At 42.9% G+C, this 25,789-nt stretch overlaps 1 protein-coding gene across 2 annotated transcripts; it reads right to left on the bottom strand.

Annotated features, from left to right (window-relative positions):
- Positions 1–139: 139 nt before the first annotated feature.
- NIPAL3 (NIPA like domain containing 3) lies at positions 140–24,495 on the bottom strand. 2 transcript variants are annotated; one of them, XM_083751842.1, is made up of 12 exons: positions 24,117–24,495; positions 21,440–21,706; positions 16,476–16,544; positions 16,195–16,366; positions 14,970–15,029; positions 13,046–13,191; positions 11,664–11,760; positions 10,214–10,349; positions 8,434–8,522; positions 7,626–7,689; positions 6,479–6,573; positions 140–4,850 (listed from the first exon to the last, which is right to left on the bottom strand). In XM_083751842.1, the coding sequence occupies exons 2-12, from the start codon at positions 21,530–21,532 to the stop codon at positions 4,651–4,653; spliced, it is 1,221 nt and encodes a 406-aa protein (XP_083607968.1). In that variant the 5' UTR covers positions 21,533–21,706; positions 24,117–24,495; the 3' UTR covers positions 140–4,650. The 2 variants fall into 2 exon arrangements, with proteins under 2 accessions (XP_083607968.1, XP_083607969.1); XM_083751843.1 differs by having other exon boundaries at positions 13,046–13,167; positions 24,117–24,494.
- Between the last annotated feature and the right edge of the window lie 1,294 nt (positions 24,496–25,789).

The raw sequence follows: 25,789 nt of genomic DNA, 5'->3' as shown, positions 1-25,789 counted from the left end.
TCCCCCCCCCCCACAACCAGCAGTACGTTGCTGCTGTTATAATTGATTTATTAACTACATTCTAAACCACTGTCACAAGGTGATTCACACATAAAATAATTAAAAGCAGTCAATAACACAAAAAAGGCAAAAGATGCTGTTGTCTTACTTTCGGTGTACCATAAAGCTCAGTTTATTTACACAGCACTATTAAGAAAACATTGACAGTACATCCAGTCAACATCAGATTTGATGGTGTAGAATTAAGGATGATAAAAGAGCTATACAGTGAAGCCACAATCCTGAAAATAAAATCTGATGTAGATCAACTTTATCCAACCTGGTGACCTCCAGATGTTTTAGATTGCAACTCCTATCAGACCCAGCCAGCAAGCCTAGCTTAGATATTCCTAAACAATCCAAGCTAATAGAAGCTCCTTGCCTAATCCAGAGTAGACACCATTGATGGATTTGACAGTCAGCCACTGTTCTCTACTGGGGATATTGGAGCTGTGCCCAAGGAGAGGTCTGGCCATGTGTGATGGGCTTCTTTTTCTTCTGCTCATTTAGACAAATGGGGCAGGGGCATGGGGGACCGCATACAAGGGAACCCATCTAGACCTCTAATGCTGACCAGACCAAAGTGCTGTCCAGCATAGATAGGGGTTTAAATACTACCTGACTCCTGTGTTGAGAACTTGGAACCACGGAGAAATCCAAAGCACCAAAAGAGGCCCTTCAAATAATGTCACCCTCTTGCCTCAGGAAGCCGAAGTTATCTATCTTCTTTTACGGATACAGTGTTCCGCTGACCATGGATCTTCTACCCATAGAATTGGTTGGTTTCCAGTGACACTACACAAGACGCCTTAGTATTTTCAGCATTATAGCAATGAAGCATCCTACATTGGCATATAGGAAGCCACCTTAGACTGAGTCAGACCATTGGCCCATCTAGCTCAGTATTGCCAACACTGACTGGTAGGATTTCAAACAGAAGTCTCTCGTAGTCCTACTTGGTGAGGCATGCAAAACAGATGCTCTACCATTGAACTGTATGATGCACTGAAAAAGCCACACCCGGGTTGAAAAGCCTCCACGACAAAAAACAAGAGGTATCTCTTTGTACTGTGGAAAACAACATTTACTAACCAGAAGAGAGTGGAGGTGAAGTCAACCTGCCAAGGCCCAAGCCTCTAAGTTGACTATTTCACCCTGCTGCCAGTGATGTGTTTGAAAGGAACTTTTGTTTCAGGGAACTGTCCTAACTTGAAATGAAAAAAGAATTATGGTCTAATGCATAATCATTCCTGACCATTGGCCATGCAGGCTGGGGCTGATGGGAACTGTAGTTCAGCAACACCTGGAGGGCCAAGTTCCCTATGCCTGGTCTAGTGAGATGCTGCTCCTTCCCCAAAACAGGCCCAGAAGCAGACTTCAGCATAGTGATGGGTGTGCGTGATGGCCAGGCCTAAACTTTGGTCAAGACACCTGTTTATGTGACAGGATGAGAGGGCTGGCAAAGAAAATGAGGTTCTGAGAACATGCAGACTGTTCTGTAACCAAAAGGGTATTGCTTATGTTGATGAATGCTTTGGGCTTGTTTTGAAAACACATTGTACTATGAGATAAAGAAGCATGCTAGTCTGTTTTTTTCTATATAAGCTTGGGATTCTCTGCTTGGGGCAGAGCAGCTTGTAACACTCTGGTGTCAGGCTGCTTCTCCTTGCCTGCTTGAAGTAAAGGAGCCCCAGGCTGTGTCCTGATTCAAATACAACATGTGGCTATTTTTCCACAACAATATATAAAAAAAAAACCCTTTTGATCAGAACAGCAGCACCGAGGGAGAGAGGTGCACTAACCTTTTCACCCTGCAGTGTTGTCTTTATTCAAAATCCTATCCTCTAGTTCATATTAGTGGTTGCTCGGAGAGGGGGGGAGATGCAGGCAATGGTGCAGGATTGAAAGGGTTAAACACACTTTTATACTTGATTGGCCACTGCTTTAAATAAAAGTGAAGGCCCCCACAGTTGCTTTTAAGTACATGTGTGTCGGGATGTGTGTGTGTGTCTGTCTGTCATGTCTATTTTTGGCTTAAAGGTTTTCCTGTTCTAAAAAGGCACTCTCTCTTCCCAGAGCTAAAAAAAAAGAAGTAAATAGTTCCTATTCAATAAATTAACACTTAAGAAACCATTAAAAAAGCATCAAGTGTAACCAACCAACAGAGAGGGTCATATTCTTCTGCTTGGAGCTTGAACCTAAACAATAAATAACAGAGGTTCAGTACCCTGTGGTTAGACCGGGCAGTTTTGAGAACACAGATGTCATTTTGTGGTTAAATCACACAGAGGTCTCCAGCATGCTTGTACAATTGGAAAACCACCTCTTTCATTTATAATGGAAAGGCAATAAGGAAATTAAAAGGCCCATTCGTCCCCTACACTACCTCACCTCCTCTGCTACGTAGCTCTTTTAATGAGCAAAACATTTTGCATAGTAGAAAAATGAATGAAGCAGACCTTATGGGGGTTCCCCCAAGATGGTGGTGCCAGGTCAGCATTCACCAATTACTCAATAAGATTTACGTCCCTGAATTATTAGTCTAATAATAATGCCATTCTGCCTGAAGTGTACAGTGCATCATGGAAAATGCAAAGCGTGCTGCAGATAAAAAGCTGGTTCCCTACCTCCAGACTTAACTGAAAAGTTTAAAGAAAATGTGCAAAGATTAAACACCCCATGGTTAGCATCAACCATTTTTTACGTGATGGGTTTGTTTTCATGCAGATCACATATTTTTAAAAGTGAATATATTAAAACAGCCTAAAAGGCAGAGAGAGATAAAAACAACCAGCATTCCTGAAGTTGCTTGAATGCTGAAACAAGTGTCCAACTGGTTTCTGGTTCCAGACCTATATCTAAGACATTCTGGTTTACTCCTTTGGATGCATTCCTATCACAAAAAGACCCAGAGTTGACAGACAAAAACCTAAAAGGCAGCATTATGGTATGAGCAACAGAAACAGTCAACCTCAGTCACTGACTCAGTCAGTGATTCACAGCATACATCTCCTCCAAAGCTAAAATCAGTGGAAGTTGTATACTATATCCCAACTCAGGTGATGAACAATGGGATGGGGAGTTATCATGAATAAGCCTGCAGGCAAAGATGGAGGGAACAAAAAGGATCACTAATAAGGCCCCATCTTGATTTAGAACAGAAGTCAAGAACCTGTGGTCCTCCAGATGTTGCTGGACTAAAACTCACACCATCCCTGGTCACACTGGGTTGAGGCTGATGTTCAAGTCCACCAACATCTGGAGGACCACAGGTTCTCCATTCCTGGATCTAGAATTAACTACTGCCAAGTTAGTGTGGGGTCCTGGAGTTTCTGCAGATTTATTCAAAGTGGCTCATACACGCACTCACACACAAATGCATTTTCATAACGCTTTAAGATGGCGATTAACTTAACCCATTCATTACTATAGGACCAAGTGCAAATAACTTTTTCTGGATCAGGGCCATGGAGCTCTGATGTATGAAGGGTCCAGAAAGCAATAGCAACCTGTAACTTGGACGGGGGAGGGGGGAAAGGAGGCGAGCTAGTACTTAGATTTTATTTCTGCCATTTTGGAATGAAGCCCCATGTAAATACTTTCTGCAAATAATAAAAAAAGCAAACAAACCATGTACACAATAGCAACACAATGAGCAAGTTTCCATCCCAGCCCACTGATGGGAAACTTGAGCTAACTTTTGTGCTGAGCCGACTCTACAGGCAGGAATGAGCCCCTCCCCCCACACAAGGGGAGCATTCAAAATGCAATCTCTGACCCACAATATGAATCGACACAACTGAAATTACACATTTGTAGGGAAGGTCTAAATTGCTGTCCTGCAAGATAAATGGCAGGAAGACAGTTGCATGCTGTGTGTTTGTGGGCTGTTACTGTTGAGAGTCTCAATCTTATCTGACATCTTCAAATGTTTGGCTAGTTTTCTCCTTAAGGTACAAGGCAGCAGGCAGGTAGCATGAGCAGGTCTAATTAAAACAGGAATTGACACGTGTAAGCTTTGGTTCATATTAAAAATATTCTGGGCTGTATCCAATGCTAGTGATACTCAGAGTGGAAGAACTGAAATAAATGGACAACTTTGGTCTATTAAGTTCAATGAGTCCATGCTGGGTAAAACTTAAGCTGGATACAACCATCCATATGTGGTGGGGAAGGCGCACGAACCCAGAGCTCTGCTTGAGACCGTACAACCCACATACTGTGTCATGTTATGTGATCATAAAGGGAATTTTATCAGGAAAACAGAGTCTAAACTCACCCTTTAGTTCCTGCTGTTTGACTAGAAATATTACAGCCATCAGAATATCCTGAGTTCCTTTTGACATAGCTATACATACTGTCACAGTTTAGCTTAGCGAGGCCGAAGCAGCTGCTTGCGTCCTGCAACAATCAACTTAGCTTTTGTATTACATGGGTAGGGGACTCTTAACACAGTTCAGTCTTTAAGGTTGTCATTCCATACACACTTAATCCATAAATAAACTGACTTCTTTTTTTTTTTTTTGACTTAGCGGTGCTTAAAAAGAAGAAGGGATGAATAAATAAGAGGACCACGCTTGGAGGCATTATGCCAGTCCCTTACAAGGGCTTTCACTCCCCTTTGTCATGCTCCATGACCCGGTAGGGAGGCACAGATGACCCCCTCGAACCATGTTCCTCCTGCACTATCGGCAATGTAGCAGGTGCGTAGATCTCAGAGATGGCGTCGTTGTTCTCCAGGGCACCATAGGAAAATGACGTTTTGAGCTCAGGCTGAACTGCCGTTCCGTTGTCATGCAAATTCTGCATGCCTACAGACAAGAAGGGGAGGGAAAATACATCATTTGAAAGGGGCTTTTTTTGAGCGGGTGAGGGACTATAAACTGCTTTCTTTCACACTTATGCACATAAGCATATGAAGCTGGTTTATATTAAACCAGAACACTGATCTGTCCAGCCTAGTGCTACATCCTCTGACCAGTAGTAGCTCTCCAGGGCCTCAGGTTTTCCAGCCTTACCACCCAAGGTCCTTTTCACTTGGCAACTGACAGGAATTGAACTTGGGATCTTTTGTATAATAAGACACCAAATAATAAATAAAGGGCTTCATTTATGGAAGGGTTGGGGAACCTGTGACCCTCCAGATATTGTTGGGCTAAAATTCCCACCATCCATTGATTTTTGGCCATGGTGGCTGGGGATGATGGGAGCTGGAGTTTGGTAACATCTGAAGGGCCAAAGCTTCTCAGTCCCTGATTTACATGAGGCAACTCCCTACAAGTGTCTCCATAATCATTCTATGGCTGTTACTTATGTCAAGGGACACCAGAAAGGTTAAGGAGGAAACTTTGCTTCAAAACACATAGAAGAGTCAGAGGCAGTTGGCAAAGGACTTGTAAAAAATTGTGAAAGAATTAAAATAAGCAAATATTCCTCTTCTTAAGCAATATTTATTGTAAGTTGTTACTTAATAAGTAATAGTAAATGTCAAGACCACAAACAACTGAAAACTGAAAACTCTCTTCCTAGGCTGAGCTGCGGCCAGCCAAGATGATGTTGGACTCCAACTCCCATCATCCCTGACCACTGGCCATGCTGGCGGGGCTGATGGGAGTTAGAGTCCACAGCAAATGGAGAACCACAGGTTACTCAGACCTATTCTAGCCAAATTGGATGGCTCAGCCTCCACCAAGAGGGACACCATTAGGGGAGAGAGGACAAGGCTCTGGCTGGCTCCAGCTACAAAAGCTGAGGCTGCTGAATAGAATACAGTGGAACCTCGGGTTGCGAATGTGATCTGTGCGGGACAGACGTTCGCAACCTGCAGCGCCGCATCTGCGCACGCACAAGTCGCGATTCAGCACTTCTGTGCATGTGCAAGCGCCAAAACCCGGAAGTAACCTGTTCCGATACTTCCAGGTTCAGCACGGTGCACAACACGAAAACACGCAAGCTGATGCGTCTGTAACCCAAGGTACCACTGTATTGGACTGGGGTATTATTTGGGGAGAAGGGTATTGTTTGGGGGCCATTGCTGTTGTTGCTGTTATTTTCTTGTATCTTTATTTTTTATCGTATGATTTATGTGGAAATTGTTCAGTCTGGTTGTGTTCTTTTTGATGTTTTGCATATTGTTTGACTACTTTTGTTATGTTTGTAGTTACGCAATTTTTTAATATGTTGTAAGCCGACTCGATCATAACTTTAACTTTGGAAAGGTGGCATACAAGTAAAATGATTGATTGATAATTGTCCAGAAAACAGACCAAATAAAACCGGTTCTGGGGAGTTTTGAAGGGAAGCCATGGCTATTGAAAGTGATAGAATACTGCTTTAAATATGTAATGCAGCTGGGGCCAGACAGGCAGATGACATTTTAAAAAATATGGCACTATTAACTTGCTCATGAAAAGAAAGATTTTTTTTTTTTTGGCCTTACTTGGCATAGCATCCATGGAGATGTACGGTTCGAAAAAGATTGATTTCCTCTTGTTTCTAGTGATCAAGAAGACACCTAAAAATGCAATGAGGCACCTGGGTGGGTGGGGGAATAAGAGAATACAATTGCTTTGTGAAATAACAGAAGGAGCAAAGAAGCTGACAGCAAAGGAATTTAAACAACAACTTGATCTCATGTTAGCCGGTTATTGCTTAAAAAGGCTGAAAAAGCTGTTTTCCTACTGACCAATGCAGTTCATGAGGCAAAGTAATACTGTAAACAGTTCTAGAAAAGAGCTCACTGGTGTAACATTGTGCTATGCAAGGGCTATTTGTAGACTGCACTAAAATAAAACAAGTTCCTGCAACGAGATCGTAATTCTGCAGCCTGCTTTGAGGACGAAACTGTGCAATCATTGGCTATATGTTACTGTTTTTAAATGTTTTTCGATCTTGATATTTTAAAATGTTTTCACTAAATTGTATTACTACTTTATTGTTTGCTGCCCTGGGCAACTTTGGGAGAATGGGCGGGGCAAAAATAAAAATAAAAATCTTAACAACCACCACCATAAAATTGCTTGTATACATAGCAACTTGGACACCACTTTGTCTATGGCAAAACTAGTGAAAGGAGCCCAGAGCACCATTAACTCAGGTTTCTTTTCAGGATTAGCTTAAATGCCAAGGCCTGTCTGGCCAGGATGGAGACAAAGTGCAGGGGGAAATGTGGCTTACCACCTGCTTGCCTGCCTTTCTTGGCTTATAACATCTGCCAAGACGGGACAGAATGGTTTGGGTCAGGAGGTAGTAGAGAGAAAGAGAAGTCCCTTCTGCCTTGAGAGGGAGAGAGAGAGACTGCTCAAAAAAGAAAACTCTCTCTGGATCGTGAGAACTGACAGCCTGCTGGTCTTTAATAATGTCACATACCGTAACATGTGTGATAGCTGGGGCTCATGGGAGTTGTAGTCCAATAAGTCCGGAGGGCACCAGGACAGCAAACTAAGGCAGTTACTAAGGCTTTGAAGTGCCAAGAATTGGGAATTCCCATCTGCCCCACCCAGATTATGTAAAATGCAATGATGAAGGCAAAAGTTCCCAAAATAATAGGACACTGCACTGCCCCTAAATCAATACCGTAAACTTACCCCAAGGCAAACATGCATATATGAAGTATGTCTTCTCCAATGAAGTCCAAGTAGAAGGTCGCACCTGACCCAGGAGGCAGGGGGAAATGGAAACATGACATACAGCATCTTCAAACACAAATTTGTTGCCAATTGCTAGACAAAAGCTACTCATCTGTTATTTCATTTTATATTATGCATGGGAAGCAGCTGGGAGTTGTAGTAGTTCCAAAGACCTGGAGGGCAACAGTTGGCCAAAGGCCGAGTTATACCTTCACTCCTGGCATCTGGTACAGTCATCCCTTATTACCCTTGTTTATCCTTTCTCTTCCCTACTGGCAAACTTTAGAATAAGTTCCTTGAGACAGAGATCCTTGTTTTCAGAAAGTATACTGAATGTGTCACTTCAAACATTATCTCTTTCCAAGAATGAGCTTCTGAATGCAAACTACACTCTGAGCATGAACCTAAGTGGAACATAGGAAGCTGCCTTATACACAGAGTCAGACCTTTGGCTCCATCTGGCTCAGTATTGTTTGCACTCACCAGCAGCAGATCTCAAGGGCTTCAACGGGGTCTCTCTCAGCCCTACCTGTAGATGCTGGGGATCGAATTTGGACCTTCTGTGTGCTCTACCCATTGAGCTACAGCCCTTCCCAGTGAAACTATGCTATGCTGTAATCCAGCCTTTGCCAACCTGGTGCCCTCCAGATGTTTTGGATGGCAACTCCCATCAGACATTATTTTCTTAGGAGCCCATCTCAGGCCACAGAAATTTGTTGACCTGCTCCAGTGACCATTTTAGGTTATTTCCCCTTATTTCTTTTACCTGCAGTAATTGCAGTTGCAGTAGACAAGATGTATCCTATGCTGGCAATCTGTGATGCATCGTACAGTTGTGTTGCTTGTGTTAAAAACCTACGATCAAGAAGTAGAATTAAGAATTAAACAGGCATGCAATCAATCAATCAATCAATTTATTTAAGGAGTGTGTTGCTAAAAACACTAAGTATTTAAATATAACAAAAGCAGGGGGTCAGACTGATAGGTAAGAGCCCTCTTCTGTCACATATCCCCTAGCAACTAGTATACAGAGGTAGACTGCCTCTGAAGCTGGAAGTTCCATTTATCAGCTATGGCTAAAACAGCCATCAATATGATTTTATATTGCATTCTTCTGTCCAATTTCTATTAAAAAGCTACCTAAGCCAGTGGTCATCACCAAGTCTCCATTTGTTATTACATGTTTGCACCACCACCTGCCAAGGAGCTCAGAGTGGAAGACATGTGCTTCACCCCACCCCCATATCCTGTAATTTACCGTATTTTTTGCTCTATAAGACTCACTTTTTCCCTCCTAAAAAGTAAGGGGAAATGTGTCTGCGTCTTATGGAGCAAATGCAGGCTGTGCAGCTATCCCAGAAGCCAGAACAGAAAGAGGGATCACTGCTTTCGTTGCGCAGCGATCCTTCTTGTTGTTCTGGCTCTGAGATTCATAATATTTTTTTTCTTGTTTCCCTCCTCCAAAAACTAGGTGCATCTTATAGAGCGAAAAATACGGTACATTAGGTTCAGATAATCACCCAGGGCATTTTACAGCGAAGTGGAGATTTGAATCCAGGTGTCTATGGTTAGGTATGCAGCTAATATTTATTTGTACGTACAGCTCAAAAGAGGCTGACCTAATCATAACAATCGTTGATTCCTTTTATTCTCCATTAAAGCAGACACTGTATACATCTGAAAACTTTATGACTATTCCACATCAGTTACAGAATGAAGGGTGGGTAATAATAACAATAAATTAAAATATCTTCTTCTTCTTCTTCTTCTTCTTCTTCTTCTTCTTCTTCTTCTTCTTCTTCTTCTGGCACACTTTAGCTCCAGCTTACTAGCCTATAAAGTTTTCCTTCTACAGCAGGGTTTGAGGAATGTGTTCAGATGTTGCTAGACTACAGCTCCCATCATCCCTGACCACTGACGATGGGAGTTGGATTCCAACATCTGGAGGGCTAAAGACTCCCCAATGCTGCTCTATAGTTCTCCCCCTTGATTGCTTTCCCCTTCAGTCTGCACTAACCCATCCTCAAATGCTTTTTCTTTTCTTAAAAGACACAGATCAGGCTTGGTAAGCTAAAAATTAGCTATCTATGCCTTGGTAGCTAAGAACAAAACCTCGATGTCCTGGGGCAGCAGCTCTTAGATCACAAGATGCTAAAACCCGATGATGGAGGTTAGCTGTCTAGTTGGTCACTCTCGGCAGCCAGAGTGTCAGAATGGATGGTTGTTTGGTCTGACCCAAAAGGGCAATTTTTCTGCACTGCAGCACATTGACTGTAAGCAACGGGAAGGCGTTCCTCAAATGTATCCTTAAAATGTCACAAGGTACTTTGCAGAAGAGGAAAAGCAGCTAACAGCTACTAAAAGGCCCACTGCCAGTAATAACAACGAACAATACAATTACCTAGCTTTCCCCCCTGGGGCTGCTCTTTAATGTATTATTCATTTTAATTAAATTTCAATTATGCTGACATTCAGTTGTACGCTACAGCTGGAAAATAAGGTTGCTCTTAGAAAAAGGGAGAGGAAGGAAGCTCCGAGCCACTTACGTTGCCTGAAAGGATGCTGTTGCCACCATGCAAACCACCATGATGTAGAAAATGGGGTAGCCCAGCTGGAGGTTCCCTCGTATCGAAACCACCACCATGCCTGCCACTGCCTTCACCGTGATGACTGTCATAGAACCTAAAACATATTTAAGACAACAACCCTCCCATCACTAGAGAACAAGGAAAATGACAGTTACAGGAAGCAAAACGTCCAATGGTAATGAGTTCCACAAGTCCCACCAACGGGAACATTAGAGTCCTGCTGGATGAGGCCAGTGGCCCATCTAGGCCAGCATGCTGTTCTCACAGTGGCCAGCCAGAGTGGCCAGCCAGCAGGTGGCGCTGTGGTCTAAACCACTGAGCCTCTTGAGCTTGCTGATCAAAAGGTCAGTGGTGCGACAGGGTGAGCTCCTGTTGCTCTATCCCAGCTTCTGCCAACCTGGCAGTCTGAAAGGGCACCAGTGCAAGTAGATAAATAGGTACTGCTGTGACGGGAAGGTAAACAGCGTTTCCATGAGCTCTGGCTTCTGTCACAGTGTGCAACTGCACCAGAAGCAGTTTAGTCATGCTGGCCACATGACCTGGAAAGCTGTCTGTGGACAATCGCTGGCTCCCTCAGACTGAAATCGAGTTCTTTTACACTCTTCGGTCCTTTTACATTATTGGGAAGCCTGCAAACAGGACCTGAGCACAACTGCACTCTCCCCACTTGCCATTCCCAGCAACTGGTATTCAGAGGAATAAGGCATCTGGCAGTAGAGGTCAAATATAGTCCTTGTCCTCCATGAATGAGTCTAGTCTTCTTTTAAAGCCATTCAAGTTGGTGGCTATCCCTATCTCTTGTGAGAGCAAATTCCATCATTTGACTACAGTTCCATCTGCACTATGCATTTAAAGCAGTACCATATCACTTTAAACAGGCATGGCTTCCCCCAGAGAATCCTGGGAAGTGTAGTTTGTTAAGAGTGCTGAGAGTTGTTAAGAGACCTCTATTCCCCTCAGAGAGCTACAATTCCCAAGTTCACAAAGAAGGACCGACTGTGAAAGCAGCTCTGACAATTGTAGCTGGGGGGGGGGAGGAGATAAGGGTCTCCAAACAAACAAACAAACAAACAAACAAACAAACAAAGGCTGTTTTTTCTTTGTTTGCTTTACAACAGCAGGGATACTGGAACAAAAATACACAGAAGTATGCTGCATTAGGCCTGCTTTCATAATTCATGAATTTCAATTCCGATGTGGGCAGCGGGCATTGCTTTGTTTTTGGTAATATGTGCACCCTACCCTGGGACCCACTAGGAAGAAGGGTGGTATAAAAGTTTTGACAAACAAGCTAGGCAGCCAACTAACCACAGGCCTACTCTGACTCAACAGACACAGTGGTTGGAAGATTAAGCCAAGTGCTTGAAACTTCAATGTTGTGTGAACATAGCGCATGCGTGAAGCTTACCCAGGAGGGCTGCCAACAGCAGAATCACCACAATATAGTTAGCTTTCCTCTCTTTGTAGAAATACAACAGCAGGCAGAAAATGATGATCTCTACCAGCTAAGAGAAAGAAGAAGAAAAAGAAGACCATGCAGAAATAAATATGGGCTATAAAAACAAACAAGTCAACACACACTTTAGTTTTGTTAAGAACTGGAGAGGCGACTCCATTTGGGAAATGGAAAAAGAATGGGCAACAGCTGCTTCATTTTGCAGCAACCTGGGAATTTTGTTTTTCCCCTCCAATTTCCATCCTATCCTGACGGCACACAGAAACAGGTAGGTAGCTGTGTTGGCCTGATGCAGTTGAAATTTAAAATAATAATAATTTTAAAATATATATATATATATATATATTTCGGCACATAGAAAGTTACAGTGTTTTACACAGCACAAAGGTGTGCATTTTTGTCCTCTTCCGTTTATATCCTGCCTTTCTTCTGTCATGGAACCCGAGGCAGTGCTTCTCAGTTGGTCACCCATCCAACCAGACCTCAGACCTGCTACCCTTTAGTAAGGAAGTAGCCTTATGCAATGTGAATATGCCCTCCCTGAGATTTACCTCTTCCCCAGGCACATGCTCTGCCATTTTCAGTCTTTACGAATGTAAAGGGAGCCCTGATGGACCAGAGCCAAGTTTCATCTGGCCTGGCATCCTGTTTCAAGCAACAATGAGAAGCTCACAAGCAGGTGCATGATGGAGCTCTTAATTCACCTAGGACAACAACAAAGCCACCTGCCATTTGTCTCCAGCATCCAATCCCAATATGCTGTTCTTTCCACCCTCCTCTACACTGTTGCAGGGGATCTCTGTCCCCACCGCAACCCACATTCCTCTGCTTAAGAAGTAGCCAATGTGGTATGCTTTCCAAATGTTGCTAGACTACAACTCCCAGAACTCCTGACCAGTGGCCATGCTGGTAGGGGCTGGTGGAAGTTGATGTCCAACAGTATCTAGAGGGAACCACATGGGCATCTTATGATGTTCCAGCTATGAAAATGAAGTGGAAGAGGTTGAGATGACACACCCTTTGGGCCTCAGCTCAGAGACAGTTTGTTAGTGTAGGATAAAAACCTAGGGAAATAAAATCTTTCAAGTGATTGCCAGTAAAGCCAGTAAAGGGTCTTCGATTCTCCAAAATTTAAGGATGCCAGTTTCAGAAAGTGTGGGCAGCTGTAAGGAGACCCATAACCCCTTTTCTATATCCAAACCTGCATGGGTTTCCCTGTTAAAAAAAAAGCCCATGGGCAATGTTTTTCCTTAAAACCCCAAACTAGGCAAGCAGATTCTTGGGACGTAGGCAAAGCACCCCAGATAGTATCACTCCAAGACTGGCCTCCTTACCATATACAAGAGAACCGGCCAGCTGACCAAGTGCTTAGTGATGTTCTCTCCTGTCATGGTCTCATGACTGTTAGGCCCGAAGGTTATCAGCAGGTATGTCCCGACAATAGCCAAGCCACAGCCTATGAAGGACAAAACATAGCGCCCTTTGGCAGGAGGAAGGGAGGAGAAGCTGTGTTAGTGGGTTAGTTCAGAGGCCTGTGGCTGTTTGGACGCCATACACAAGACAAGGACAATGGGAGGAGTCATGGGCTAGGCCATGTTATTGAAGACTGATGAGTTTGATTATTACTGGCTGGCGTGTGGAAGGGATTTATGAAAGAAAAATCTGGTTTTAAATAGTTTATTATTATTACTTAGATTTATATACTACCCTTCATCAGGGAAGTTCACAAGATAAAAATACAAGATATATAAATGGTTGAAATAAATAAATAAATGTGTAATGGCTATTTGTAAGGGAGTGAGAATGAGATTGTGAGGATGGTTGAATATTATTGAGAGCTTGATTTTTGTTTAACAACTACACACACACACATTTGTTTTTCAGAATTTTATAACAACTTTATAACAACTACGATTATAGTTAAAATATATGGATATTGTTTGAGAGTTTGCTTTGCATAGCAATTCTGACATATATATATATATGTGCACTCATACTTTTCTATTTCTTTGAATTTTGTATGGATATGATTATTGTGATAAATACAAAACAGCATAATATCTATATACTTTGATTTTCTTCTTACTTAAGAATGGTTGAGATTGTGTTTATTGTATACCTAGGCACTTGGATTTTATTAAATGCAAACCACTGAGATCTATTGATTGCTAGTGGTATATAGACTACTCAGTCTTTTGCGAGTACTGTGCTATTTGTCATAAAAATGCTGAAATTCTGCAAAATCCAGAGTAAAATAAAGCTAAACTGTTTTGGTTTCTGTAGCGGTGTGCAAAACTCTGAAGAAAATTCATGCCAAGTCTCTCCAGTAGTCATAGATGCAGAGTCATAAATAGCAATTTCATACATATAGAGAGTGATAAGCTAGATAAGAATGGTTCTGAACATTTAAGAATACTGCCAGCAGTGCCTGACATTCTCACTTCTCAAATTGATCCTGCTCAGAACCTGTTAATGCAAGAATGCTTATGTCCAGTTTTATATATTCCTGTCTCTTCCTGATCCTGTAAGGCTGGCCAGCAGTATTCATTGACTGAATTTGCTTTACTGCATTGGGCTGCTGGCACAGAACCACTAGATGCTCCAAGTGCCCCCTTGCCTGGCCTTCTGCCCCCTCTAAGCCTCTGCTTACACAGAGACCTACCGGTAGCTTTTCATCATGTACCTTAAACACACACCCAGTTTAATTAGAGCTGAGAAAGGGTGAGGGAACACCTTAATGTAACGTATTGTTTTTTATTTAATGGCCGCATGATCTTCAATGCCCATCTTTGCCCATCTTGTCCAGGTTGTGCCACCCTAGCTACCGCAGCTGGCTCCAGTCAGTCTCCCTTCCACCAGCTTGTGCACAGCCCCTGATCAGAAGGGAGACAAACCTCCAGGCAAAGAAGTTCCTGCAAACTCCCCCTTTCCTCTTATTCAGGCTCTCAGTGTTCCACAGAACTACTATATGCAGGCAGCTGGGCTAGCAACACTCACAAATTTAAGCTCTGCATCTCCGAAACAATGAAAAGCTAGCCTGCCCTCACAAGGTCATTCCTAACAAATTAGCAGCCAAGAAAGAAGAAAAAAGCAATTTGCAAGAACAACGGGAGCTTCCAGGACTGAGTGCCAGGATCCAATTCTCATCAACTTGTACACACATGCAGAAGAGAGTGAGGAGGCAGCAAAGGAAAAGCAGCAACAGAAAGCCACATTCTACGCCGGAGCTAAAAAGGTATTTTAAAATCCAGAACTTACTCAAGAAGTCTTTCGGCTTCCATTTTTCCTTAATGAATATGATTCCAATGATTGCACTTGCTAAGTGAGAAAATAATGACAGGTGAAGGATGTTACTAACACGAAGGAGAGTAAAGTACTTATATAGCTTCCCTTTTAGGGTGCAAACCCTTGCAAAGGGAGCTTGCAATACCACCAACAAACTGAATACAGTGGTACCTCGGGTTAAGTACTTAATTCGTTCCGGAGGTCGGTTCTTAACCTGAAACTGTTTTTAACCTGAAGCACAACTTTAGCTAATGGTGCCTCCTGCTGCCGCCATGCCACTGGAGCATGATTTCTGTTCTCATCCTGAAGCAAAGTTCTTAACCCGAGGTAATATTTCTGGGTTAGTGGAGTCTGTAACCTGAAGCGTATGTAACCTGAGGTACCACTGTACGTAGAAGTACAAATATAAATTCTATCTATATATAGATAACTATAAAACAAATATAACTACAAAATAAAAACATAACAAATATAATATAAATATATAAAGTAACCATAACACAGATTTGGCATGACTTGGGTCCTAATTTGGCCCATAACACAGTGTTCCCCAAACGATGGCCACCTATCCCACAGCTGACATCATATGGGACATCAGGTGTGGGGCTGGCAGAGACACAGTTGGATTGGTTGCACGAACAGGTTTCCCCGCAGTCAGTCCCTGCAGAAAGCAGCTTTGTCTGTCCTAAGCTTGAGTACTGGGCTGGCAAATCCCCTTGCATTGCACTTTCCAAATGCCTGGCAACCAGTTGGCTGTCAAGCATTTGGAAAACACCATGCATTGGATTTTCAGCAGGTGGGCAAGACAAACCACCTATCAATCAATCAACCAACCAACCAACCAACCAACCAATCAATCAATCAATCAATCACCTGACATCTTATGATGTCAGGAGATTGATAGGTGGGGTGCCCCACCCACCTGACAAAGTTGGGCTGCGACCTGGCCCACCAGGCCAAAAAGATTCCCTACCCCTGATATAATAAAATGTTCTAAAAACAGACCCTTAAGTTGGAGCACCTAGAAAAATGGCGAGGATTAAACATTAAGTCAAACTGGAGGCTTGTGAAATGTCACATACATAAATATGTATGTATCCATATTTAAGAAGAAAGTCACACTCTGCCTTCTGTGTCCCCCTTCCCCTTCCCCTATAAGCTTCTTAAATAAGACAAACTTGTGCGAAGCTACGTTTACCTATAACAGACACGGCACCAAGTGGCACAATCAGGGAAAGGGGTGCAAAGGCATAGGCAGAGAAGACCCCCAGCTCCCCCAGGAAGAGCAGGAACAGGCCACACCACCATGTCTTGGTCTTGAAGTAGGCCCGGTGGTCTTTGCAACCCACCAGCCGGATATGGCTGTATTTCTAAAGAGAGAAGGGGGAAAGGCAACAAGTTGTCACAGTGGCATTATTATTTTTTTGCTGCTGAGGTTTGCTCTTGAATCCTTTTGCTTTTGTTTCCCCCCCTGCTCACCTGGAGGTTGAGTGCAATGCTGATAACGAGGTGTCCAAAAATAGCCAGCAGGGCACCAATCAGGTTTTCCTGCAAGAAAAAAAAGGATATATGCAGGTATTAGCTTTCTACCCCACCTGCACATACAGAAAACATGCTTGAGTGGCCAAGTATGTATAAGGCTTGATAACATGGGACTTTCTTCCGAATTGACATGTACATGTCTGTGACCTAAGTAGCTATCAGTCTGCAGCCTTAAGGCAGTTTCAATGTAAATACAGTGGTACCTCAGGTTAAGTACTTAATTCGTTCCAGAGGTCCGTACTTAACATGAAACTGTTCTTAACCTGAAGCACCACTTTAGCTAATGGGGGCTCCTGATGCTGCTGTGCCGCCGGAGCACGATTTCTGTTCTCATCCTGAAGCAAAGTTCTTAATCTGAAGCACTATTTCTGGGTTAACGGAGTCTGTAATGTGGAGCGTATGTAACCTGAGGTACCACTGTAGTCAAACAAATTCAAATTCTGCCAAGGTGGCTTACAACATCACCACAACACTGTGCCAAAGGGCAGCAAATTCAGCCACCAATTGCGGCAACGGGTCCTCTCCTACCTACTAGTCTTTCCCACAATCCCTTTCCCCCTGAGCTGGACAATAAATTACACTAGTTCTGGAGCCATTTAGCCCAATCCCTTTCCCTTCTTTTTCTTTAGCTCAATCCTTTTTATTTCCCTCTTGTTGGCTAAAGGGAAAGAAGCACAAGAGCACTCCTCACTTCCATCGTGCGGGCCAGAGTCCAGCAAGGTGATGGATACGGCAAATGAAATGCCTTCAGTTTTCCCGTGGGCCAATCTTAGGATCGCCTTACCTGGGAGTATGCCCCACTGGACTCCACAGGACTTACCTCTGAGTAGACATGAACAGGATCATGATGTTTTAAGCAGACAGCAGCCTTAGTGTGGCTTAAATGTTCTATTCAAACTAATACAAACCTTTAACTTGAAATTATTTTGAAGACCTGACAATTCAGTCAGTTACACAATTCAACAGTGTATACCAAGTGTATTCCATAGTGGGTGCCTCAAAAATGACATATTGTATAGTTGGAAAAGGTTCAGAGCAGGGCAACCAAATGATAAAGGGGATGGAGGGACTTCCCTGTGAGAAAGGTTGCAGCCTTTTGGGCTTTGTAGCTTGGAGGAAAGGTGAATAAGAGGAGACATGACAGAACTGTATTAAATTAGGCATGAAATAGTGAAAGCTGTGGTCTAAACCACAGAGCCTAGGGCTTGTCTACTGGAAGGTCGGCAGTTAGAATCCCCATGATGGGGGTGAGCGCCCGTTGTTCTGTCCCTGCTCCTGCCCACCTAGCAGTTCGAAAGCACATGGAGTGCAAGTAGATAAATAGGTACTGCTCCAACAGGAAGGTAAATGGTGTTTCTGTGCGCCGCTCTGGTTCGCCAGAAGCGGCTTAGTCATGTTGGCCACATGACCTGGAAGCTGTCTGCAGACAAACGCCGGCTCCCGCGGCCTATAGAGCGAGATGAGCGCGCAACCCCAGAGTCGTCCGTGACTGGACCTAACAATCAGGGGTACCTTTACCTTTAACAGTAGAACCTGTGGACCCATCAAATGAAGATGCATATTGGAAGATTCAGGATGGACAAAAGAAATGTACATCTTCTTCACAAAGTGTATCATTATGGAATTCATTGTCACAAGAGGTAGCCACCAACTTGGGTGGCTTTAAAAAAGGTATTAGACATATCCATGAAGAAAGATATCAAGGGCTACTAACCCTGATGGATATGGTCTACCTCCACTGTTGTAGGCAGCAAGCCTCTGCTTACCAATTGCTAGAAACAACAGAGGGGAGAGTCCAAAAATGCTCAGGTGGCCACTTTAAGAGCAGGATGCTGGACTAGGTGGGCCACTGGCCTGATCCAGCAGGGTCTTCTTATGTTCTTACAAGGGGGGCTTAAGCCAGAGACTGGTGAAGCACACTTGACAGCACGGCAGGGAACAGGAGCATGCAACACTGCAATGCTAAATTACTTCATATTGTCTGTCAGTAGAACATTAAGGTAACATCCATACACTGTCATGTGCTTTTGTCTGGCTTAGGACAATGTGGAGCAAGCACAAAGCTCAGCTGCCCCCCCTTTCTCATGTCACCCCAAGTCACAGCTTCCCCTCCAACAGTTATATCAGGTAGAAATTTCTCTGTGATTTTTTTTCCTCCATGGGAAAAAATCCTGTGCATTGTTTCAGAAAAGTTAATTAGTAACACAATGAAGGGATACAATACCCTTCAAGCTGTGCTCTTTCAAAGATGTGATTAAGGGTTTTTTTAAAATGTGACTATCCCTAGGAAGGATATAAACATGTGTGTAAACACAAAACCTATGTATATTTATTTAGGCTATGTGTGTAACTAAAAGATAAAAAGCAACTCAGCCGTCACATGCTAAATCAGATACTATTACATTTAGGACCTTAAAAAAATGAATCTCAGGCTGCGTACACACCATACATTTGAAATGCATGACTTTCTCCAGCCCCGAATCCTGGGAACTAACCCCAACAGAACTACAAATTGCAGCACCCTTAACAAGTCACAGCCCCCAGGTTTCCTTTTTCGGGTGTGGGTGTGTGAGTGTGTTAAATGTATGGTGTACACTCAGCCCAAATTTACACAGGATTGTTGAGCTTTTTTGGGCAAAGGTGTTGAGCTTTCTTTGCAAAATCTCCATTTTAGAATACTGTAACTTTTTATAACGATGTTTTTAAGTGTTGGAAGTTGCCTTGAATCCCAACTTTGAAGAAAGGCAAGATATAAAAATATAATATGAAGAATTCATCATCACCATCATTATAATGTTCATGCACGGCACATCAAATCTGTCCTGCAGCATAGAACATAGAATAATAGATTTGGAAGGGGCCCTGAAGATCATCTAGTCTAAAAGCTCGCAACGAGGAACATGCATCTGTCCCATACGGGAACTGAACCTGCAACCTTGGCATTGTCAGAACCACACTCTAACCAACTGAGCTATCAACTGAGCTGATGAACAGGCCTGAGGGCCTCTCCCTAAGACCCAAGAATGGAATGACAACAGCAGCAGCCCAAGCGGCAACTTACTATGGCATCCATAAATATAAGTATAGGAGATTCTGCTGGTTTCTTAGCCAGCTTGATTTTGCAGGTCAGTGCAGAGGAAACTTCTTCCCTCCCTGCCCTGATCCTTCTGCTCATTTCCAGGCAGCTCTCGAATGCAAGGCAGCAGTGCCAAAGCAGAAACTAACCCCAAGTAGGCATTCACCACATCATTTTAAAAACACTAAATGAAAAATTTAAAAGCACAGCTTAACTGAGACCAATTTAGGAACCTTCTTCACGGAAAGAACTGAAGTGGTGTAGTGGCTAAGAGTGCTAAGTCCAGGGAGACCCTGGTTCAAATCTCCATTTAGCCTTGAAGCTCCCTAGATTGCCCTTGGAGGACAAGAGGAACCTACAAAACAGGGTTGTTGTGAGGATAAAATGGCAGAGAGAAGCTTGTTTGTCACTCTGAGCCGCTTAGAGGAGGAACATACCGTATTTTTCCGTGTATAAGACTAGGTATTTTATTTTTTTACCAAAAAATTACAATAGGTTTTAAATTGGGGCCCGTCTTATACACGGGTAGTGCTGAGGGGTGTTTTTTAATTTGGAGTCCCCCAAAATAGTCTTATACATGGGGGCATCTTATACACGAAAAAATACGGTAATTAAGAGCTCTGGCGGTTAGGTCAAAGGACCAACCTATCTAGAATCCTTACAGATGGTTAAAACTGCAGTAAAACAGACTAAAACAAATTAAAAAGCCTACTAACTTTCTAAACCTCTCAGCAGGCTTGTCCTGTTCTCACAGGGGCCAACAGGATGCCTATGGGAAGGCCAGAAGCAGACTTGAGCACAACCCTCCTGCTGTTTCCAGCAACTGGTAACGGAAGCATATTGCCTACAATTGTGGAAGCAGAACATAGCCAAGAGGGTTAGTACTATAGCTACTGATTGCCTTTGCCTCCATGCAGGCTAATCCTCTTTTAAGGCCATCCAAGTTGGTGGCCAACTTTACCTCTTAGTGAAATGAATTCCATGGTTTAACTATGCACTATGTGAAGAAGCACTTTCTTTTGTCTTTCTGTCCTGAAAACATTATTCTGACCACTTGCAATGGGTAAAATATGTAATAAATCAAAGTATTTTTTCTGCAGTCTTGGCTATTTATTATTTATTATTATCATTATTATTCAAAAGCTTTGAATAACATACAGCTTTGTCCACTGCCATAATATCACAGAATGATCACTCCAATCCTCAGTCCATCATCACTGTCATGTTGGCTTGCCAAATACCCTCAATAGCAACCCAGCTACCAATCTGCTTTACTAGGCATTGGTTTACTAGACATTTTCAATTAATATATCCCCTCCACAAACACCTTCTGTGATGATGGTGGCATTAAGACATCCTTCAATAAAAGAGCAAAAAGGGGACCAAATCGGGCTAGTAACAGAATGCCTCACATACCATTGGTGGCATCTGCAAAAAAGATACCTTTGACATGATTCTTTTTTGCTTCCTCCACACTGACTTTCCTTTCAGCCTCCTTTCTTTTAAATATTAAATATCAATTTAAGAAATGAATAGAAATTGAAATTAATAGCTGTGAGGGTGTTAAACTTTTTGTGTTTTTGCCAGCCTGAAACCCTTTGGGCTATTGAATAAATAAACTACTGTATTTCGTATATATTTTGGTAACTATTATGATCTTTCTCAAAAAAACCTTGAGAAAACTGGAGGCTGGGTAAGAAGGCTTTCATTGTAAATGTCCAGCAACTCACACTCATTACTTCTTTCAAAACAAAACAAGTCTCTTTACTTGCACCTTTGTCCTGCAGCAACCTCGATAATAATCTAGGATGGAAAATAACTTTACCTTGTAAGAGAAGGAATCCTCATGAGCCAGCCGCGGTACAGACAATGTTGCAAGCGGCTGGAGCTGTAGACCAGGGCCATTTCCTCTCTCCATTTTGGTTTACTTCTGCATTCCTTTTCCAGTTTGCTTCTTGCTTAGTTATAACTACAGCAGTGCTTTAAACCAACCAGGGAACAACTGGATCCATCTTTCCCCTCAGCATTTTGCCACTACAGAGGAGCTATGATGGGGTGGGACCAGGTATCTTGTCCGTTGTTGCTCTGCTTCCTGCACAGAAACAAAAAAAATAGGGGGGGGGCGGGAAGAGGGCAAAGTTTACTCCAGAAAGAGACACACTGATGACCAGATGTCTCTGAAAAGCTTCTGTTTCCTGGTCACTGGTAAGAGAGCACCGATGTAGCATAGAAGCCATAAGCATGCTGCACTTCGTACAGGGCTCCCCTTGAGACTCCGCTGGAAGCTGTAGCTGGCACAGAACACAGCACATATTACACCTGAGGAAACTGCATAGGTGCAGAAGGTCCCAGGTTGAACCCCCAACATCTTCAGGCAGCACTGGGAATATTCGCCGTCTGTAACCCTGGAGAGCGGTTGCTGGTCCGTGTGGACAATACTGAACTAGACAGACCATCAGTCAGACTCGGAATAAGGCAGTTTCTTATGTTCTTCAGACGCAAACACTGATGATTTCAGGGACGCTTATTCCCATGTAAAAATCTAAAGGCAAGCCAATTCCAATAATGGTCCAATTCGGTATAAGGCAGCTTCCTATGGGTTTCACCCAACAACACTGTCCAGTTCATGTAAGGACATTCTGCTTGTGCAATGGAAATTTCCCTTCCTCTTCATCCCCTTTGCACACTTCTGAATTTGTTCTGGGGTTCCCCATACCTTGTGGAGCAGATGGTGGAGGGAAGAGAAAAAAATCCTTATGCCCGGGGGACGGGACGGACCTGTGGTTCTTCAGATATTGTTAGTACTCCAACTCACATCAGCCTCAGCCAACATCGCCCATGAATATGGGTGATGGGAGTTTGAGTACCAACAATATCTGAAGAACCACAGATCCTTCCCACAAGCCCTAGGGAGTGATCTAATTTAGCATGTTTATTTTACTTGTATTTAGCAAACAGGGAATGCTCCAAGGTGACTTACAACTTGTCTATTATTTGCAATTGGCAGCCGGTTTCTCAATATGATTCCCCTACTTCAAACACCAACGTGGCAGAATTCCTTGCCTACAGTCTATCCTCAGTTCTGAATTCTAAAGTTCACTAATCTCTGTAGAGCAAATAACTGATTTAGGCATTAATCCAAGTTCACATTCAGATAAATATAACACACTAAGTAATATACCAAATATAATCCTCTCTCCCGCCCCCGCTTTCACAGCAACTCTTCTGTTATGGGGTGCAGGGAAAGCAAATCAGTGATCTGTATCACAAACTCTTTTCAGAACAATTCTGTGTTATTTACTTATTAAACATATTTATGGGCTGCTCCTCATGTAAAGTGTCAGGGCATTGTACACCAAAATTTACAAGTGCAAAAAGCACAAAATACCGTAAAAATGCAGAGGAATCGTGAAAGTGAAAGGCACATCTTTAAAAAGTTTAAACAACCCAACAGGCCTGCCAGCGTAAAAAAGGATTCAAGTGACGTCTTAAGGATGATTGCTGGAAGAGTGTTCCACACTTATGGGACAAGCAACACTAAATGCCCAACTTGGCTGTGTATGCACTGTACATTTTTAAAGCACATCCCACCCCCTACCACCCCAAGATTCTTGGGAACTCACAGAGTTACAACTCCCAACACTTTTAACAAATTACAGTTCTCAGGATTTTTTGAGGGGTGGCTTTACATGTATGGTGTGCATGCAAGTCTGTTGCCAAACTTTTGAAACACAGGGATTAATTAATAGCACTCTATATTTGTTCATATACCTACCTGTGACTGGGTCTGGTACTGTATTCATTTTTGTGCAGTATGGCAACTCACACAGTTCTACTGTTTTACACTGTTGGGTGTTTTAGCCCCAGTCTACATGAAAATATGTTTTCCTTCTCCTGCCCCCTGCCTTGTATTTAATGGCAGATATATTACGTATACCTGCGCACTTACTGGACTGACCACTTAATGCATTGCATGAAGTGAGCGCGCTGGGCCTCCGGCTCATGAAAGCCACAATCAATCGTTTCGTCTTTCAAAAGGCACCACAAGATACTCTGGATGGCTTTCCACCGTGATAGACTTAACATCGCTTGTCCCTGTGGAATTGGCCTTTATGTGAACATTCAGGATATGTAAACTTCTCAAAAAAAGAAAGAAAGAAAAAAGGACCGAATAAAAGGGAATAAAAGAGGGAGAATAAGCAGGTGGAATTAAAAGCAAGTTTTCCTCCCTCTTACTTCCTGGTTAATGAAAAGTCACATTTTAACTTCTCCGTTTCTCAAAAGCTTGAAGGCTACTAATAAACAAACGAAAGATCACTTTGATTATCTATAAATTCATTTGTTTGTTTGCTTTTTATAGTAGCATTGAACAGTGAAAGCACGACTGAATTATTAAGTAAGACTGCAAACATACAGGAAAAACAAATTATTTCAAGTGCATTCATTTCTAAATCCATTCCAAAACCCCATTTCCCTTTACAGAAGCACCCCGGAACATTCACCTTGTCTTCGTCCCCTGGTGGGCGTATGTGTTATCTAGCCTTCGCAGCCAGAAAGCAGAGCCCCCAAAGCCCTCGGAATGTTTCTTTCCCCGCAGCTGATGGAGCGCTCGGAACGCAGGGCGGGGCTTCGCTCCTCAAAAAAGAAGCATCCTATTTGATCTGGACACTGCCACTCACACACACATGAAACCCCGATCAGGGAAGCCATTGGCTTGTGTAATACGGCATTCTTAAAGCGACCGGTTAAGCTTGCTTGAAGTGTGCAATACTGGACGTTCTTGTTTGTGAGGAGGCCCCTAGTGGCCACCGTTGGGAACAACAACAACAATCCTTGAGTCGTTTGCCTCCCCACTCGGAGGCATCTCTTCTCAAAGCATTCTTTTGTTCTATTTTTTTATTTTATGTATTTGGTTTTAAACCACTGACAAGCTATTTGGTATTTTATGTATTTGTAAATCGCTTTGAGATTTTTTTTTTGGTAGACAGTGATTCATAAATGCAATATTATTAATTTTGAGGAGTATTGCAGTATTATTACTGATGCAGCAAAACTCAACTAAGAAGCAGTATTATTTGCAGTATTATTACTGATGCAGCAAAACTCAACTAAGAAGCTTGTCACAATTTCCATAGAGTGGTATATGCTTGCTTAGTCTTCTGCAGCAAAGCACAACAAATGAGTATTGTGTTGTGCGGCATAAGATTCAGGTGAAATAAAATAAAATATGCATTATGGCACGACACAAGATTATGTGTTCGCAGTTGACAGCTATATCCATTTAGGAATTTAATGTACAAAAACTAAGCACAATGTACCTTCACAACATCAATGATAAAAGAAAATCAGATTGGTAATGCTGGGTTCATTCACCTACAGTGGGAGAGGAAACCAATGCCTCTAAAAAAGGTAAAGGTACCCCTGCCCGTACGGGCCAGTCTTGACAGACTCTGGGGTTGTGCGCCCATCTCACTTAAGAGGCCAGGGGCCAGCGCTGTCCGGAGACACTTCCGGGTCACGTGGCCAGCGTGACAAAGCTGCATCTGGCGAGCCAGAGCCGCATGGTAAGCGGTCCCTATTTATCTACTTGCACCCGGAGGTGCTTTTGAACTGCTAGGTTGGCAGGCGCTGGGACCGAGCAGCGGGAGCGCACCCCGCCGCAGGGATTCGAACCGCCGACCTTTCGATCGGCAAGTCCTAGGCGCTGAGGCTTTAACCCACAGCGCCACCTGCGTCCCCCAAATTAATGGAACTGAACTTCTAGGTGAATTGTAATCTAGCACATTCACATCTGAGTCTGCCTTTGAAATCCCTTTGTTCAAGTAGCATCATCAGTAGCAAGATGCTGCTGTGAACAGAAGTGTTAAACTTATTTGAGTGTGTGGATTATTATTTTTAAATAATCAAGGTGTATATACATCTTATGAAATAAAATAAGTAAAGTGAGTTTTATCACACACTGTGAGAAATGTAACAAGTAATATTCAATCACTTAAAAACCTTGAAAAACAGTGTGATAATAATAAATGCACATCAGGATCCTTCCCACAGGGCAGCTGATGCTAGATCACCCTGTAGGGAGGCAGAGAGAGGAAAGCTCAGCCATGGCAGGGCCTGAGATGATTTTACTCCTAACCAGTTCTGTTCCAACTAGGCAATGACTCAGTTCTGGGGC

The sequence above is a fragment of the Podarcis gaigeae genome (genome assembly GCF_964106915.1).
Source record: "Podarcis gaigeae genome assembly, chromosome: 8".
NCBI classification, from domain to species: domain Eukaryota; kingdom Metazoa; phylum Chordata; class Lepidosauria; order Squamata; family Lacertidae; genus Podarcis; species Podarcis gaigeae.
Note: the sequence above shows the minus strand (reverse complement) of the source record. Positions and strands in the feature narration are given on the sequence as shown.